The sequence below is a fragment of the Pholis gunnellus genome (genome assembly GCF_910591455.1).
Source record: "Pholis gunnellus genome assembly, chromosome: 12".
In the NCBI taxonomy this organism is placed as follows: domain Eukaryota; kingdom Metazoa; phylum Chordata; class Actinopteri; order Perciformes; family Pholidae; genus Pholis; species Pholis gunnellus.
Genome location: NC_136539.1, coordinates 17,067,159 through 17,087,311, shown reverse-complemented (window position 1 = coordinate 17,087,311; position 20,153 = coordinate 17,067,159). Strand labels below are relative to the sequence as shown.

The following is a 20,153-nucleotide window of genomic DNA, read 5'->3' as shown; positions in this document are numbered from 1 at the left end:
ACTTAGCAGCTTAAGAGCCAGACATTTTCCTCAGGAGTTGGTAGAAACCAAAGCAGAGCTAAAAGAAATAATAACATTGGACTTACATTTATCAGGTGGCCGGACTCCAGATACATGATAATGTTGCTCTGAACTGCTGGATTTGTAAATAAGTAACTGTTTGCTGACAAGGATGTCGTATGAACTTAAAAAGTGATAACATGTCGATGTCGTGCTCACAACTTCAAACCACTGCCCCAAGTGGCCACATAAGGTATTGCAGGTTTATCGAATCAGATTTGATGTTTTAGCATATCTGTAGGAGTTAATGGTATTAACTTTACCATGTTGGAGTATTGAATATTTAAATTAATTGATGCAGATTGAGCTCTTGTATTGTAAATATAGCTCCCTACATTTAAACATCGCTCTTGAAAAATACAAAGAAAATATTTAGAATGTGAAATGGCACATTATTTAGCCTCCACACCTTCTCAGCCTCACACTTCTGAAATGAAGTCCTTTTTGTTTCTCACACATTCACTCACACCTTTCATTTGCTCCCTGAATATTTCTGTCCATGTGTGTGTCTGTGTTTTTACCTCCTCCATTATAGATCCATGTTCATACATGTGTGTCTTGCTTGTGCTAGATGGGCCATAAATCATGTAATGGTATATAATAACCATAATAATAATTAGATTATGTAATAATCTAGGCTGCTCTAAAAATGGTTTCTTGTGAGGCTTGAGAGTCATACGCATAAATCTCACAAACAAAACACATTCATACACGTGTGTAAGTTCACACACAGATCTCACTAATAGACATGTGCACATATCAAACCAGCCTTCCTCAAGATGTTTTCAGCATCACTTCAATTTAGGGGTATATAAAGTCCAAAGGCAATTGCTGAATCAAAATGTAATCAAGTCCTTTTTAATGTAAGGTTTCTCCAATTCCCTGAAATACAGAACAATTACACTGTAAGGCAAGGAATATGACGGTGTTTACAGTACTGTAGTTGAAGGAAGAAACAACAAGTTGTTGCACAAACCAAAGCAGACATTTTGACATGACTTTGCAGGAACACCACAATTCATATTACTAATAATAAGAGAAGCACTCTGTGTATGCTGGCTCACTGGCTGAAATGCACCCTTCAATGGAAAACAAATGTATACTATTTGTAACATAATATCAGGGGCAGACAACAGTGACTGGTTGATTTTAAAAGTCAATATGGAGGCAAGACAGTACATCAAGCTAGTGAAGTGCTCTTACCTTCCAGTGATCAGGAGGAAGAGGGTGAGGATGACGAGGAGAGTGAAGCCACCAACCGCTGCTGTGACAATGACCAACACCTGGCCCTGGTCAGAGGCGAGGTCTGATGCTGAAGGAGAATGGAGGATTTGATTTGAAAGAAGGGAAAAGATGTAGGGTTGAGGCAGAGACGATGTGAAAAAGAGGCCAAAGAAGGATGGCGGGGAAAGGGAGAACAGATGAACGATGTGGAGCGGGAAGAGGAGAAGTAGGAGAAGTTGAATGTAAAGAGAAGGTTCGGATGATAAAAGCAGTGAGGAGAGAAAAGAAAGAAATTAGACGGGAGGCAGTATAAAGTGAGAAGAAAAGGCACATTTTCATTCAACATCATTTTCAATATTCCTCTTCATCAATGCACCATACATAGACCATGCACGCTCTCTTGATAGGCAAATATTACGGAGAGACGTTTGATCAGCTCTTTGTGATGCAAAAAACCCTCCGTCAGCTATCACACTGGCATGATTCATATGCCTGCTGCTGTTTAATTAATATTATTCATTCATGAAATTGTGATTTAGTCCATGATCATTTGGTTAAATTGGTCCCATTTGATATTCATGATTTTCCCTTTTCTGTGTCTCGTCACAAGGCTAACGAATCCAAGATAATTGAAAGATGATTGCTATTACCAAACTTATTTCTATAATATTTCACGCTCAATGAATATGATTTGGAGATCAGGGTGTGTCGTAGCTAGCCAAAAGAGTGAAGTTCATGCTGGTTTGTACAGTATGCGGGTGTGTGGCTGTTCAGTCAAGAGCATCTGTGTGTGTGTGTGTGTGTGTGTGTGGCTGGATAAAAGTAATTACAGACCACTCAGAGGGAGGAAGAGTCAAATTGGCGGTGGCTAGATCACACGAGACCATGCACCCAGACGTCAACTTCACACACTCTTCACATCACTAACAAAGCAGATGTGTTGGACTGATGCTGCTGTAATGATGTGTGTGTGTGTGTGTGTGTGTGTGAGAGAGAGAATGGTGGTAGAGGACAGGATGAAGAATGGAAGGTGAGGGATGACGAAAAAACGGATGACAGAAGAGAAGTGAAGACAAATAACAGAAAGAGAGAGCGGCGGAAGAGACAGACGAACACAGAGACGGACGGAAAAACGAGCGCATGACTGACATGTGGACAGACAGACTGACAGGGAGGGAGAGAGCGACAGGGGCCGAATGTGCTTTCTCTTTCAGATAAAAGGCCAGGCAATACAAAGGCTTGGCCAAGCACCGTCTGATCCACAGATAAAGCAAAGCTCTGCAGCTTTGGAAGGGAGAGGGCCACTGAGCCAAATCACCCCTCAACAATACCTGAACCAACATAAAAGGACAGCTGGACCTTTGTATTTTATGAGTAGACTTGCAATAAAGCTACTGCCCAGACGCACACAAAAAACATTGATTCCAAATACACCGACCATCAAGGCTGTATTGTCGGACTCCCTTGTTGATTGTATTCAATTCTTCAATTGCCATTGCAACTGATATTCTGACCTTTGAGGTCTAGGGTTTAGGGTTTAGGGTTTGTGAATGTAACCTATATGACATTCATACAGTAGGCAGGCCAAATGTTCTGGCTGCAATGCATTCACTGTTTAATAATATCAAACAAATGTCTTGGTGATATTTAGCGTCATTATACAATGAAATCAGTTGTTAACAAAGATATACAAATCTTTGTAGCCTTCAATAACGACTAACATTTAGCATTGTTTTAAATACCTGAAATTAGTATGCTTTAACTCTTTGCATTAAAAGGACTGAAATATGTGACTAACACTTACACAAATTGAAAGCGGAACACTTTCCAATCATAGCTTCCTGTAATTTTGAAATCTTTTTAAAAAAAAAAACACTTAATAGGGTAATGTGGGAGTTCTATTCACTGTAAGCAAAGTACATCTGTTGCTAGAAGTTAAAACCCTACTATGGCTGCTCTTGTTGGTGGGCTCATATCCAGGCTTGTTATTTGCTGTTTGTGCTCATAGTCAAGGCTGCCCTGAGCGCTGCTTCAGGCTACAGGACATGAACTTCATCTGACCCTGAACTGATGCTTGCAGCATCCTGCAGCAAGTTGTTATTTTTATGCACAAGCAAAGGTCTTACCTGGTCTTAATAGAGCCAATACATACGTGGTTTTTAAGTCTGCTATTGTCTGTTCTTGTAGACTATGTAGACTCATAATGCATGGCTGATTCTTTTCACCAGCATCATCTCAACTAAGAGACACTAAGAGTAAGATGTTTTATTTTCTGACATCACTTTACATTTATGCTTCATCTTGAAAAGTTCACTGCAATGAAGAACATCACACAAGCCTAATGCTAACCATGTTCTAACCACAGACTAGTCCTAATCTTGTCATTTTGCTGTGAAAAGAAGTACACACATTCACATAATGACAGGTGTATCCCTGCCCAGTAACACATGCTGTAGATGGTCTCAGGTACTTACAGTCTCCCGTTGTTTTGTATTCATATTTAGGGGTGTAGGAGCTGTATCCAGCTGGCGTGCGGGTGCGTACACAGAAGACGTACCAGGTGGCTGGTTTTAAACCTGAGATGATCACACTGGGAGCCTTAGTGCGCGTCGACGAGTAGCTTAACTGCTCATGTTCCTGTAGGAGAGAGTGGAAGATGTTTAAAATATTCAAAAGCAATTTAGGGCGCTTTCACGAGCCAAAGTCTGTTTGGCTAGTCCAAATCAGAGTGAAATTGATACTTTTGGTTAGTTTTCTATTTAGTCTGGTTCGGTTTCACAGTGCACTCATTAAAACAACAGACATCTGCAAGAGTCCAAGTCAGGCCTCTCCCACTCAAGTTTACCTGTTGTTTACATGTTGTTTACATGTTGTTTACCTGTCCCAATCAAACAACAAGCTACTATAGTTGTACTGCATAGATATCATTGTCTTTTAAAATATTGCTGTGCACATAATCATGCAAAGAGAGTATACATGTCTATTCAGCTTAAAAAGGGTTATTATTTGTCCTTAGAAGCATATTCGGAGTGCTTTATAATAATTTAATGGGAATTATACACTGTATTTGTGCCTTGAGACCCTTAAATTGCAGGATAAATACCTTCTGTACTCCTTATAGACTGTTCTGATCACACAAACATGGGCAATCAGGCATTTCAGGAAAAAAACAATAAAATGACAGAAGCCAAATTGTAATTGATGATCAGTATTGAAAGCATATATCAACAACTGAATATATCTGTCCAACAAAACCTCCACAATGTGAGCTCTTATTGAGCTTATTTGAATGCATGAGAAGTATCCGCTGATGCTGTGTTGAAGAGCTTTCCTTTTCACGCACTACTTCCCTTTATTTGGACAACATCATGGATAAGCCGTTTTAGCAGGATGAAATCCCGAGTCAACTGTGTTTTATGTGACACTTTAATCAATGGACTGCATTGCTGTGCCAGGATGTTAAGACAGGAAGCGCTACGAAATATCTGTTGATTTTATTATAAATAACAAAACAATGAATGGAGGACCTGTAACAAATTTCACACACTTGTATGATCTTTATTTTTCCGCTTAGAAAATCCTCAAAAATCTGTCCGAATAAATTGTTCCAAATAAGTCAGTGTACCTTCTCATAATACTTGATCTCGTAGTCGAGGATGAGCAGTGATATTTGTTCGGGTTGCTGCCAGGAGAGAGCAATGCTGTTTGGAGAAGCCCAGTCCTTCTTCAGAGTCCCAACCAGGGACGGACCTGATATGAACACAAAATACACAGCTTTAGCTACATTGTCTTTACTATAGTCATATGAATTCAACAAGCCCGGTCATCTTTGGTGAGTATCTTGAAGCATAAAGTTAATATGGTTATTGATTTTTACAACAGAGTTTGGCACACTACATACTTTCTTTTTACACAAGCCAATTTGAATACATGACTCCCCTCCAATCATTCAGCCTTTGTAATTGCTTTCAAGACTAAGGAAGAAATAACAACTACAACAATACCACAAACCAAATATGTTTGGGCATGCTGGTTATTTCTATATGGGAAAGACTGAAGACCGTCATACAGCTTGATACAACGTGATGAATGAGGCGTGTGGTCGATGTAGCTCTGCAGTTTCAAGGTGACGTTGCCGTTATGTGGCAGCATGCGCTGTAACCGTTTGGCTACCGAGGCGCCCCGGTTGATCTAATTCTAAAGATACAAAAACGAGAAATATTTAAACAATTGAAGGTAAAAATTCACTTTTCCTTGAAGTCTGCAGACAATTTGTGTTTTATGTTGCAAGTCGCTGTCATGGTCCTTGGATAATGGATTATATTAAAATGAAGTTTTAATGCATCAAGTTAATGTGAGTTAATGAAGCGTTTTCTTCCGTTGTTGTCCAAAACTTTGGTTTAGGACCAAATACCTGTGAAACTAATTACTTTGTTGTTTGTCTGTGTAGTTTGTGCAAATTAGGAGGGAGCTACAGTAAAATGATGCTACCGATCATCATTATCAGCTAAATACCAGTGTGCTGTGATTATTATTATTGTAAGTATGTTCACTGCTGAAGCTCTAGCCTATAGGTACAGCCTCACAGAGCTGCTGGCGTGGCTGCAGACTCTTAGTCTTGTTGATCTAAGGAGAACCAGTTGACCTCAGCAAGCTGTCAGTTTGATAAGAATGTGCACTGAATACAGAGTGAGGTGTTTTTCTGTGATGCTGCCAGTATACAATGAGGCTGTATAGCACAACAAGAAATCTGCTGGTTGACAACGCGTGTGCAAGTGCATACACACAGTACATTAACACCTGTCCACCTCGTCAGCAATAATTATCACACATCCATGCTGACACTCAATTATTGCATTTCAAAATAGGCGGGAGTCCTTTCAAGTCACAGGGAAAATAAAAACATCTACACAGCTATTTCCTTCTATTTCCCATAAGATCATCTTGTTTTAATTGAAAATAAGTTGAGGAAGCTACATCTTCTTTTCTTGGATTGAATTGCGTTATAGCTTTGCTCTATGAATTTCTGCTGTGTGAATAATTGCACTGAGCTCCCAAGAGAGGTCAGCAGATGTAACTGCCCCGAGAGCCATTATTGTATATCATCTAATGTTACAGACTCGTTATGTGGATATAAAACCTTTCTCAGGTGTATACAAAGTAAAATTATGCCACATACGCTATTTAAAGAGTAGAATGCCTGAGGAACGCAGTCCTCACTTTGTCCAAGACTGGGGTATAGAGTTTGGGGTTTGCGGAGGTGAATCTTGGGGTTAGGGGCGAGATGACATGAGAGCTGTGGGCTGTAGGGGTTTGAGACCTACTGATACTACTCTGATAGAAAGTAAACATGTACTATTGGTATATTGGAAAGCAGGAACTCAAGAATTTGAAGTGTTTGAACTTGGTTGGTAGGATACAACTTGCAGAAAAAGGGCAGAAATGCTCAAATTCTGTGGATACAAGTTGAGCTATATGAGGCCATGTTGTGCTCATGGAACTGTGGTTCTATTATCATAAGAGTACCATTTCAATAATCTTAAGTGGCATTGTGATTGTACAGTATTGCATTCTAAAATTTGGACACCGTGTGTGTAAGCAACTCAAATTAAGTGTGTATTTGAAAAGGCGGAACCAACTCTCATTTTACGGTAATACTTCACAAACATGTAGAACATTATTCACACGCCAAGCTCATGATGACCAAATAATGCAGTTAATCAAGTAACCAACAGCTCAGGTCAATAATTTTAACTGGATCCCGTAGTGACGGATCAAATAGGGCTTGAGGGTTTAGGTTTACAGTACTGTGCAGCATCCAGCACGGACATTAAATGCATTTTAATGCTTGGCTTCTCAATAATAACCACCAACTTAATAGCCATTTAACATTTGGTAGGTTGTCTGAAATGTTAGCAAAAATAGAACATAATATCACGCGTGAGTGAAAACGACTAATAATATTAGCATAATCAGCAAACTGAAAGGGTGTGTGTGTGTTTGTTTGTGTATGTTGCAGTGTACTTTATGCAAGTATATGTGTGTGTTTTTATGAGTATTTATTTAGCACGGAGCAGCCGGAGTAGAAAATAAGCAGCACAATAAGCCAACGCTTCTGACATCTTATTAGGTGTTGTTATTACATATAACCTCTCATATGCCCATTTCACTCAGAGCATGCTCGTATCCTCTGCTCCGTCCCTCCTCCGTGGCAGAGAAAATTCATCTCAGAGGGATTTTTATCTGATCTAACTCTGTCTAATGAAGCACTCTGATGAAGCTGCGGCGTCGTGAGGGTTTCCTGCGCTGCCAGCTGGGTACAGCAGCGGTGGCAGGGTGGTGTGTGGTTTGAGGCTAGAATCATGCAGTGGATGCATCAAACAAAGACACAGCAAGATGGTTGGCATCTGCTGTTAGCATATTGGCCCCTGGTAGGGAGCAATAAACACCTACCTAAATACAATCTCCCTCTGACTCACAGATTCAAATCAGCCTCCTACCTCAAGGCACTTGCACAAAGCACACTCACATGAGTTGTGCAAGCTATGAAGAGCACACAGTTTGCAGGAAGCTAATGCACACAAGTCGTGTGAACACGCAAACAAAAATAGTCGATAGATGACGTGTGTAAAGCGTTGTTTGGAGAAGCAGGACCACTGGCAGGGGTGTCAGAAAATAATAGCCAGCATAAATGTGGCAGCTGTGCCTGTCTGTCAAGAGAGAACTCATAATGACACAGCACTCAAAAATACAATCACTCATAAGCTACAGTTACTTTAATTGAGCCATTTTCACAAACCTTAAAAAAACCTTTTTTTGACCAGAGTCTATGTTACTTAACTCCTGAGATGGACTATGCAATGATGACAATTAGTGTTTAATACATTACACATTAAAGCTACTACTATGAACTTTCATTTTGTTTACTATTTTGGTGCTCCCTGTGGATCAAACTGGGTTGAAGGCAGCGGCAAAGTAGGACCTGGGTCTGTCCGGGGTGGCCTGGTCGCTGCCTGCGATGAGTTTTTAGTCAACCTGCATGATTTTGTCAGATTCTGCCAGAATAGGACCCCCATGGCACTGACAAAAGCATTAAGACTAACAAGATAAATAGCTAATTTTCTTGCTGACGGTCTCCTTTACTTATGTAGGTCATACTGTTTCATAAACAGTTAAAAGTTAATTATAGCAACCTTAAATATAGTACTCGTATTGCTCTTTGTAAAATGTACGAGTTAGTCAGTATTGTCTAGATGTGATGTAACAGACATGTATATAATAGAGTTGAGGAGGAGGAGGTGTAAACCTGAAGTAAACTGTAAAAATACTCATCTATATGACATTATTATCCAACCAAGCACAGACATCAAGTCACAATAATTCCACTTCCACAAGACAGAGATGAAACAATATGAAACTACAACGTCTGAAGTCTGTGAGCAGTGTGGTCACATATTTCCACAGGTTGGAGTATGAAACACAACACTGTCTCCAGGCATCGGCAAGATACTTTGAGGATACAGGACACACAGCGACCGTCTTTAATGATTCTGCATGTGGGTTATTAGAGTTGCAGCATGAAATCTGCCAGAGGAACTCAGGAGCATTGGAAAGCCATTAGAAACACCAGTCAATTACGATGCCCGATGGATAGATTTTCCAGTCAAGCGTGGTTAAGCTAAACATAAACTAATGGGGAGTCTTTAAATGAGCTTGACCTGCATATGATTTTAATTAGCTTTCCTGCCCTAAAGGCTTCCATTAACTGTTTGAAAAAAATCAATAGAGCCCGTATTGATGCTGTGCGAGAGCTTAAACGATGTCCTAACACTCCACTGATTCACTGCTGATAGAGAGAGCGAGAGAGAAACACACATACACAATATAGGTGCTCTTGTTTACAACAGTCATATTGATATGTCTGTCTCTTCTCTGGGTGTCTGGTTGTGTTTGTCTTGCGGCAGCCCCACATTGCTCTTTTAGCATTTTCACGGGTGAATAGAATGAAAGATATTATCACGCATGCGCACATTTGCCGTGCAAATATTCAATTCACCTGAATTTGATTTGATTCAAAGTAATTCAATTCAATACAATTAAAATCGATTCCGGGCGCCGCCTTTCGTTGGCAGGTATGTGGCGTGCTTCAGAAGCACTTCATAGTTGCTTCAGGGAACTAAGGGAATTAATGAATGAATTTAAGTTGTCTCCAACGTTGCCACTGGGACCTCAAGTAATCAGTTGGAGCAATGTCTGTGTGTGTGTTTAACCGTAGTTGTGAGTGTGCTGCTTCTACAAACTGTATTGGCATGGGGGCCCGCCTTGGGGGCTATCATCGTTACCCTTCATTAATGCTGGAGGTCCTTCCCATTGCACTGTGGGTCATCTGCCATGAACTCCATGCATAAACACAGACCACAGAGACCGGACTAAGTCTATTTATAGAGTATAAATAAGTGACTGATCTGCTCGACTCAATCAAGCACAGTATAATTGGAATTGTTGCCTCATCAGCACTCACCTCTGTGGTATCCAGCTGAAAATCAGATCTCCTTTTCATGTTGCTGTTTGTTGGGCTGTCCAGATATGTGTTTCAGGAATATTTTGACACTGTCAGCTTTCCGACATTGCGACGATACAAAGCTGGTTGAAAATCAGAAAAGCTTCCCTTCATATTTGGAGCTAAAGACAGGCGGTAATTAGCTTAGCTTAGCATATATACTGCAAGCAGGGGGAAACAGCTAGCCTTGCTCTGTCCAAAGTTCAAAATATACCTGCCAGCACCTCTAACACTCACATTTAATATGTGGTATTTCGTCTGTTTAATCCATATAAAAAACAGATGTAGAAATGACTGTTAATCCTTTTACAAATAAAGACTATTTTGAAAAAAAAAAACTCCTGGAAAGTTTGAAAAGATTGTGAGGAATGTGATCCATGACCAGATAATCCTAGTTTATAACAATGCAGCGGGGTGACGCTACAGACATGTCATACACCAGACCTATATATCCGTCGACCTAAAACTGCACATTCAACCTGCGTTGGACCGGTTCTTATGAGTCAGCTGTCACTTTATTGGTCACTGTGAAAAGAGGATCCCACACCCTCTTTCTCTCGTCCACATGAACTCTTTCTATCTGTCTCTCTGACTGGAGGATACTTCTGTTACTTGGATTCAGTGCAACAGTATCACTTCATTTCCTCTAAAGAACCTCAATGTTATGTGTGTGTGTGTGTGATAGTCTTTAGTGTCCCCTTCAGGAATTACTTTTGAGATTTGTTTTATGTTTATTGTCCCCCCCAAAACAAGGAAATTAAACATCCGCCTTTGGACACAGCCTTTGTGAATAGTAGCTTTCAGATTAGTGAGCCATTTCCCAAGGACAGTTTCCATCAATTTCAACAAGCGATTTCTGCTTTGCTTGCACTTTTGCAGCAAGTTTGCTTCGAGAACTTTTGAGAGCTACGGATTCAGTATTTAAAGATGATACTGGTCATTGCATAGCACCAGTGCATGGCATATAATGCCTGCTTCTGAATCCATTCCACTGTGTACCTATAGTAGCTACACACATTCCTTCATCCATCTCCTTCTCTACAATCTCCATATAAAGTGCTGCAATTTGCTGGCCAATCGTCTACAGCGCTCTCTCTCACCTACTGTGGTGATATGGGCTTCTTTTTCCGGAGGCATATTGTTGTTGCCTGCAGTCTTAGGAAAAATGGATGTGACCCCTATGACACTAAATAGCTGTCAACTGGATCTAAACTGGGACAGTTTCTTGTTCTCCCCCGGTACACCTGCAATCCCCTCCTGCTGTGGTGGCTGTCTCTAGTATGACAGTGGAGAAAAGCTCCTAAGACTCCTTTGCCCCATCCAGATGGTGGCTACAACAGTCATCCGGACCATTTATCATGTGTATCTGCTGAGTACGGGGAGTTAACAGGTAATTAAAATCATCAGTCACGCAACAAAAGCAGGGATCGGCGAGGCGGAGTGAAACAAAAAGCTAAAAGGAAAGAGACCTTTCTGCAAGTTAAGAGCTATTTCCACCATGTTTTTGTGGCTGCGAGTTGTGGTAGGAGAGTGGAGACTAAGACAATAGGAGTAGGGAAAGTCACAAAAAAAAGAAGAAGGAAAAAAAAAGAAACCCAGAGAGAGAAAATAGAGGCCTATACTGCAAACAGCGTGTAACATTTACACCTATTTTCTTAAGACAATCTTCACTAAAGCAGCGGAAAATAGATTAAGAGAAACAGTCAGACGTACAGACAGACACAAAGAAAAGGTGCTAAAATCCCGATCAGAGCACTCTTAACACAAAGCAAAAAGGAATGTTGTCTACTGTCTCGTGGAGGAGGTTTGTGTGCTAGCTAGCGTGTCTGACACTCTGAGGTCCCGTCTTTAATAGGGTCCCAACTCGCCACTGATCCCTCTTGTTCCCATTTAATGGGGACGTGGAGAAGCAATGACGTGTGGGAAAGGCCAGTGAAATCGGCCCTATACTGGTCCACCACAATCAATACTCATTTGGTCTCCACCTCTCTTTCCCCAAAAGTAATTAATGAGAAGAACGGAACTATCTGGGCGCTGACAGCTGATTTCCCTGCCGGTCGCTGTCCTTAACACCCTGTCCACTTCTCAAGCTGCTACTTAAAAGCTTCATTATGGTTGAAACCAAGCATTCAGTATTGGAAAGTGACACAGATATGGGCAGACACAGATGTTGATGCGCATAATGTCCTTTTAGAAATAAAACCTAAAAGAGGAGGTGTCATTCTCACCCGTGGTCTGATAAAATACACATGCATTAGTGCTTGCATTTTTATTCTACATAAATTAAATTTGCAATATGATATTGGGTTGACCGTGGCTAAGTGGAGAGCAGGGCCGTCCTTCAATCAGCGGTTCGATCCCCGGCTCCGGCTCCACTAGTCACATGTCAATGTGTCTTTAAGCAAGACACTTAACCCCAAATTGCTCCCGTAGCTGTGCCTACGGTGTATAGATAGATACTGAATTGTAAGTCGCTTTGGATAAAAGCGTCTGCTAAATGACTGTAACGTAATATATTGGTAGACACCTAACCATCCGTGGAAGTAATGTATGGAAACATTTTGGAAAAAAGTCACAGCCCTAAACCAAAACATAACCAAAAGAAAATACAAAGTATAGTCAGCAATGCATCAGAACCGAACAAAAGGTCGCTTCTTTTTTCAGTCGCTTCCAAACCTCCTCTCCTCTCTGGATTAGAATGCATTGGGTGAAGAGTGGAGTGCCACTGCAGTGGAGGTACAGTATAAATAGCAGTCGACCCTCCTATAGCACCCAGAGCAGACCTACTGCAGCAGAACACACAGCAGGCGGAGTGGCAATACGCGCTTTCATACAGAGCTGATTTCAAGCAGAGCCTTCCGTACACAACCCTGCTGTCAAAGTCAACCATCCTGGAGTCAAAATAGCCCGGACGAATGCTGTGTGAATGGGTCATGAAGGATGGCTTGAATGCAGAATACAGCATGTACTTTAAAAGCGCTCATAATGCACAAGGTGACAGTAAAGATGTTGCAGAATAATGAAGTTCCCCTTTGGGCCAATCACCCGCAACTTCTAGAAATGTGTAAAAGGTCACAGTTTCATGTTTTCTGTGGAACAACGAAAATGCCATTTTGCAGGGATGTTTGTAGTACCTGTTAATCTTTTTCTTTTGTTGGTGCGGCAACTCACATTGGTTGACTACTGCTCAAGGTGGCAAATGAAGGATAATATCACACCTACAGTATTTAAAGATTCACAGTTAAAACATGTCTGACGTGAGAAGAACGTACAAGCAAATGCATGAGTGGTGACTGACACGTAGTGTACATGATGCGTTTTACAAAAAGAGGCAGCGTAAGCTTGGTGAAAGAAGGCTCGTCAATTGCTTCAGTTGTATGTTTGATGTCTCACTCTGAATACATTTGAATTCACTGTAAAAATGGAGTATAAACGGTCAGGCCTTAAGCTGAGTGTGTCTTTAATGGTTGCTAGAATGTGTAAAGGTCTACAGTGATTGAAGTTAGAACTGCTGTCATTATGAATGGTTTTATGGAGTGAGGCTAATGCAAATTCATTCAAATGAACTGAAGCGACAAAAGGCATTGGCAACTGATTTATCTAACTTTCAGAAGACAATGGGGCTGCATTCTTGGGAGGAAATTCTACCCGAAGATTGAAGAGGGGATTGAGGTGGGAGTTGAGAGAGAGAAAACTTCAGAGAACATCCATCAGGATTGCAGAACAATGAATCCAATCACTCTGTATTAATGAGTCAATGCTTAAAATAGTTCCCGTTGTGAGGTGAAGTCAGGGGAAATGATCTTTGCGGGTGGGGGGCTTCCTGATAAAAGTCTGGGCATAAATCATTTTGTAGAGTAGAAATAGCTAATCTCTTTTCCTCAAACTCCCCACCTGCTCTGAACACTGCTGAATAGCGTTTGCTGGGGAATAGCTATTCTTAACTTGACTGGTGAATAGGTGACTTACTGTGTGTCTGGAGGGCTCACAGGAGCTGGCTGAAGATACTGTAAATGGCCACACACACAACACTGTACATGTGGGCAGCACGGTGACGGCTATCAAATCCTAAAGCGAAAAAAGGCTTAAATCCAACATTCAGTGGTCCTCCAGATGCTGAATGTCCAAATGAATCAGATTTGTTGCGATGGGGATTGTAACATGTGATTTACTCATGCTATTCCTGTAGGGGCTCCAATGGCTTTTTAAATACAGTTGCAAAAACACTATTATTTCTGCAAATGCATCATCAGTGCATCTATGGTTCAGACTGATATATCTATTGACAGCATTGCCATGGAGTTTGGTACAGTTTGGACGTACAAATGCCTTTCATGATTAATTGCAATAACTTTGGTGGTGAGTTTTCATCACCAAATACCTGTAAAACTAATGCTATTTCCAACCTCGAGTGTACGTTTTGTTTAGTGCTAATTATCTAATGAAGCTCTAGCGTAGGTTCAGTCAGGAAGACTATACTCTTGTATGCTTAGGCTTGTAGTTTATTTCTCATACATCTGACATTTACTACTCCTCACGCATGCTCACCCATAATTTTCCTTGCTGCCATTGATCAATCATGACATCACCTGTTCTGATCGGCTGGTCTCCTGGTATCCAATAGGACAGCGACACAATTACATCGTTAGCCTATCATCCCGCTGCTGTCTCTTTTAAATATGATCGTCTCTCTACCTTTAGCACATTCATGCTGCTGTTACGCGCCCCTCCCCCATCACCACCCAGTCTTCACAGATTCATCAGCTTCATCAACTCATCATTGCATCAGCCTCATCAGTCACCACCACCACCACCACCAGTGTCTGGACTCCACGGGGGGGTTTATCTTGCTGCCGGCTCAGGGCAGACGCCCCTCGATTACAAATCTCCCTGTAGAGTCCAAGACTCTGTCAAGACTTTATCATCACATATCATCTGTTCATAATAAACAATTATCTTTTCTTCATCTGATTGAAATGTTTGTTGGCTAACATGCACGCTAGCATCCATCGTGGACATGTTAATGCAGCCCTCCTGCACCTTCAACACGTGAAGAAAAGCTATTTCCTGTAAAGTAATCACAGTAGATCAGTAAGGGCGTTTAATCCTAATACATGACGACTATCCTGTTTAGCATACTCCTCAAACAAATGCACCTCTGACCCTGAGCGAATCCTTTTTTGACATATTTTTGACCCCGCAATGCCATGACTAAAAATAAGCCTTGAGGGCAATTCTACATTGCACAGAGCCTATTAATTACATGGTTTTTCATACTGATCTCACAAGTAATTCACACTAATCCTTCATGTGTGTTCCCAAAGTTTGTGTTGACTCTCTGACTTTGTCTCTAGCCCACCTTACCTGATGTTACCCATATTAAGCAGGTGGGTATTTGTCTGAGTACAAATAAGCAGATACAGGGCCAACACAGGCACAGATCTCCCTACTGGGCCCAGCTGTGCTAATATGCCCCCCCCTCACCTCATTTTCACCTCTTCTAGCCCTTATCACCTCTGTCGTTCTCATTGTCCTCCACACAAAGTATACCCAAACCAAAGTCTATCTAACGTATAACCCACTGGATGTAATGTTACCATCTCAATCCACACTTTCCACTCAAAAGCTAATTGCAGATATGTCAAAGTTCAGACATTCAGTATTTATGACAATCACTACTTGCATTGACTTGGCATCTGTTGTTTTTCTCCACGCATGAAACTAGTCTGAGGTTATGTATGTATGCTTGTATATGAGTGTGAGTGTGTGTGTGTGTGTGTGTGTGTGTGTGTGTGTGTGTGTGTTGTGTGGTAGCAGCAGGTCATGGGCAAAGATAAAAGAGGGCGCTGAAGTGCAGAAAATGGGCAGGGGGCAACAGATGCCCCAGGTCACATTAAGCCCCATGGGATGCCAGCTAAACAAACCTGCCAACAAACATAGTGAGCAAACACCTGCTAACATCACATCGCAGACGCACACATTCATTATACATAAGCACACATCCTCATCCCGTTACGTACAGTGCATTTCATTATAAACATACCCAAGCCCCTCTTGTACATGGCTGCGCAGCCTATGCTATTTATACTCTTGTGGGAATAATATATTTAGCTAATTGTCTGGTCACTTCTTATATGATGTAGTTTATTTAATACAAACATTTGTTTAAATGTGTCACGGTGCATTACCTTTCTGTGAAAGCCACCTTCATTTATTTCTGAGCAGAGACAACTGATTATTCTTTTTTTTTTTCCCAAGAAAGTTGTCATTTAAATGCATTGAATTTTGAATAAAAGTCACAATCAGTATACAATTAGCCTTCAAGCTCACATATTGATCAAACCACTTCCAGGAAAACCTGTGAACAAAGCCCCTCAATGTCACACTACACCAATAACATGGTCCGAACTTATCTTGATGAAGTATTGACGTTTGCTAAAACCAGCAACAAGTGAGCAAAGATAGAAAACCTAAAACTCAACACTAAATGTCCAAATCTGTACAGAGCAAGAGAGTAGCTGTTAAATGTAGAAACTACATCAACACTGCTGCTTCACACTAGAAGTGTTGCGGTGGTTTGGCATTGCGGAGCTTTTAATGTGATAAATGTGAAATAAACAAGTTAGAACATGAATGACAGTAAATGCCAAACAACTTTCATTTTTTGTTGTGCTTTCCCCAGTTGGCTTTATCACAAGGTAGCTTAAGTCAATTAATTTAATGATGTTGTTGGTGCTCTCTTGTGTAAAGGAGCATGAAATCCCATGATAACATGGCTGAAGAGTTACTGTTACGGTCGATGAAAGAGGTCTCTTCCATATCAAATTAATAATGTAGTTTTCAAGGTAGCTTTTGCCCTTTGCACTTTCCTTGAAGACTGTGGGGGGGGGGGGGGGGGGGGGGGGGGGGGGGCAACACTACAGAGCTTATACAGCATGCTGTGGAAACCCTGCACGTTTAATATAGGGTGTAGAGCAGAGATGTATGCTTTTTGAACCTTTTTCTTAGCTGAGGAGGGAAGCAAAGAGATTGAAAGTGGTCCATATAATACTGTAGGTAACCAACAGAGGCAACCCACAGAGTAAATCTGTTGTGTGTGCTGGTAGTAGTAAATATGACTTGGAAAGCAATGGCTGATGGGAAACACACAAGATCCTGATCTTACGTTCTCCCTATATCTCGTCTTCTCTTTTTTCCTCTTCCACTCTTGCCTCCCTCTTTATTTATCTCTTCTCTACCCTCTTTCTTGCCCCGCGTCTCGTTCTTCTCCTCTCTCACTCTTTCTCGTTGCAGCGCTGATGGCGGAGGCTGGGTTGTGATCCAATCACAGGCTGGCTGCAGCAATCACCGTCTGCTGATTGGTTTTATAATCCTCACTCAGGATCTCAGATGGGAGCGAATCAGCTGGCCAAGAGGTGCCGCTCTGAAAGCTGTCCTACTGATGCACACACTCATGCACCCATATACACTCAAATGTGCACGTCTTAACACAAACACGCGCACACATACATACACACACACACACACACACACACACAGACTTTCTCCCTGCATCTATATCACACTTCTTGACTCCACATCATTGCTTTCATTCTCTGTACAAAAGTTCTCGATGAATGTGTGTGCATGTATGGTGGGATGGCAATGACTGAACAACAAAGAGGAAAAGAGCATTCACTGAGCTCAACTTCTGTATCCGAAATACACTGTTGTATAGCTTGTGTGTGTGTGTCTGTATGCTTTTAGCTTCGCTGTATGTACGTGCGTACATGTACAGTAACAACATGGGCATGAATACATCTTAGAATAGGACGCACGACTGCATCCTAGCACTGCAACGCCTCACTAGTGCACAAAAGCGCAGGATGAAGTGAAATATAAGTGAATGCAGCAACGCTACACACACTGCAGCCCAAACTCCCAGATCAATAAGCTGAGCGTTAACTCTCATATTTAAACATCCAAGAGAAGAAGAGCTAATCTTCAATGTACAATATCACAGCGGAATCCCAAAATACTCAGAGGTACCAGAGGAGGTTTGATTTGCCTTCTAACATGGATAACCATCTGAAAAGAGAAAATGTAATCAGGCAATACACACAGGTGCTGTTCATGAAAAATACAATAACTCATACATAAACCCACACAGGAGTAGCTATAGAAAAGACTGAATCCAAATGTGTGTGTGTGTGTGTGTGTGTGGTACTTTATTTCCGTATTGTCACAACAGGTCCCTTTATAATCATGTACGTATATTGTGCCTATAGGACAGTTAATACAAGATGCAAGGCCTTGACAAGGCTGTGTGTTACATCTAACATCCCATGTTCTACATTATGCATTTCAAACTCAAATCTTTGCACCCTGCTTCGGGTCTTACTTTCTGTGTTGTCGAGCATCAGCTTGTAATGTACTGTATGTCCTATATTTACTGTGTCCTTGTCCCACATTAGTGTGAGTACTAAGACTTCTACCAGTTATGCGAGTGTCTTCCTTGGCGTCTATCACAATGAACTTTACAGGTGTGGAAATATTCATTGGAAAGATTTTGTCCGGGAGGGACAAAGGGTAATTGTTTTTTTAGAGTTTTGAAGATAATGCAATGAACTAATTGAAATGTCATTCTACAAGAATATTTCAAACCAATAGCCCAAAGTAGAGTCAGAGGATTCCAAAAAAAAAAGGGTTGAGAAGCATCATCGAGTCATTTTAGTTTCTCAGCAATTGACAGAGAGGCAGAGATGTCAGGTATGTTTAGGTGGTAGCATCATCTCACGGGTAATTAAACGTCTGTAGATGGTTTAAAAAATGAATATATGTATGGAAAAATACTTGCTTTAAAATGGGAATGGATCAAAAGATATGAAAAAGTCTGCAGGGTGTTAGTATTTTAATTGCCACCACTGAGCTAGCAAAAGCTACATTGAAAATCCCACACTGAGTAACATATATGCACACACTGGGCTTTAAGTGGACAGCCTAATGCTCTCTGACTGATAGCAGCCATCCACCTTCGACAATGGTGTTCATAAATCACAGTCAATGTAGCAGTCATTGCTATGACTGCCTTATCAAAATATGACCATTACTTTGAAGTCAACAGTCAAACTGCAGTTTTAACTGTACGGTCACCCACTCTGCTCTTCTCTACCAGTGCAAGCTTGTGTTTATTCCCACCTAGGGCTGCTCTCCCTCTCTTCAATCTCAGCTCACAGGAAGTCATTATTACTGCCACTAATCTCCAGGAGGTACCACTTAACATCTGAGCTGTGAGTCCGTTTTCCTGGTTGTATCCATCACTGTAGCTGCCACAGTACACTGGGTCCTTTTTTCCTCTATTGTTTGAGTGAAATGTTTCCGGAGTTCCTGCCCTTCCAGTTTGACTCAACTGGCACATTTATCTCTGTTGTTGTGTATGTGTCCAGACCGTGATTTCTACCTTACAAGATTCCCTTTGCCGTGTATTTGATGTCCACACTATTTTTTTTGTTCCTTTAATAAAACATTGAATCTTGTCCAGTCAGATCCAGCTGCCTCTGAAACAATGGGAATGGTTCAGTTCGTTTTTATTACATTTCATTATGTAACTGATCCAGATTATAATTGTTGTCTAACCTCATTGGACAAGTTCTACCAGCTTTCACTAAAGCGTGGGTTGGATCCTTTTAATTAAGATAATTAAAATAATCAGAAATGTTTGTGAGCAGAGTAAAATTGAACACTGGGACATAATATCTACTATTCATTCCGTTATTAACAGTAGATACTTTAGCAATTTATGACAGAACAACGATCTAGCCCTTGCATCCTCCTTACAGAGCAGCTTAAATCTTGTATCTTTATGATTCTGGGCATACTGGTCACAAAACAAACATTAGCCATGAGGTGAAACATTGGCCAAGTCCCAATGTATATTCTCAAATTCAGCAAACAAACACACACACACACATACAGACACATGTGAGAAGTTTATCTGCACCCACTTTTGAGTACTGCACACAGACACACACATCTGGTCCCACAGCCTCAACATTACCTCAGTGTGTGTGTGTGTTCACTGGGGTGAAACCAAGCCACTGGGAGCATCATTCATTCCAGGCCTGGAATGTGAGGCCAGGGTCTCCCAGGAAATAATGCATACACACATGCATGCATACACACACACACACCTACACACACACACACACACACACACCTACACACACACACACACACACACACACTGTCCCCATGAGGTCAGTCTGATTAGCTGGTTTTAGGCAGGCATACCCTTCACTTCCTGTCAATGACAACATGGGCTGGTAGCCGC

General features: G+C 41.2%; 1 protein-coding gene across 1 annotated transcript in view; it reads right to left on the bottom strand.

Moving 5' to 3' along the window:
• Positions 1–20,153, bottom strand: part of LOC306704201 (ephrin type-A receptor 6-like) — a gene marked incomplete at both ends in the record, with an annotated part of 137,708 nt that overhangs the window by 19,867 nt on the left and 97,688 nt on the right. Inside the window, 3 exons of the mRNA XM_079170453.1 lie at positions 1,264–1,372; positions 3,759–3,921; positions 4,910–5,034. Coding sequence (XP_079026579.1) covers positions 1,264–1,372; positions 3,759–3,921; positions 4,910–5,034 — 397 coding nt within the window. The remainder of the gene's footprint in view (positions 1–1,263; positions 1,373–3,758; positions 3,922–4,909; positions 5,035–20,153) is intronic.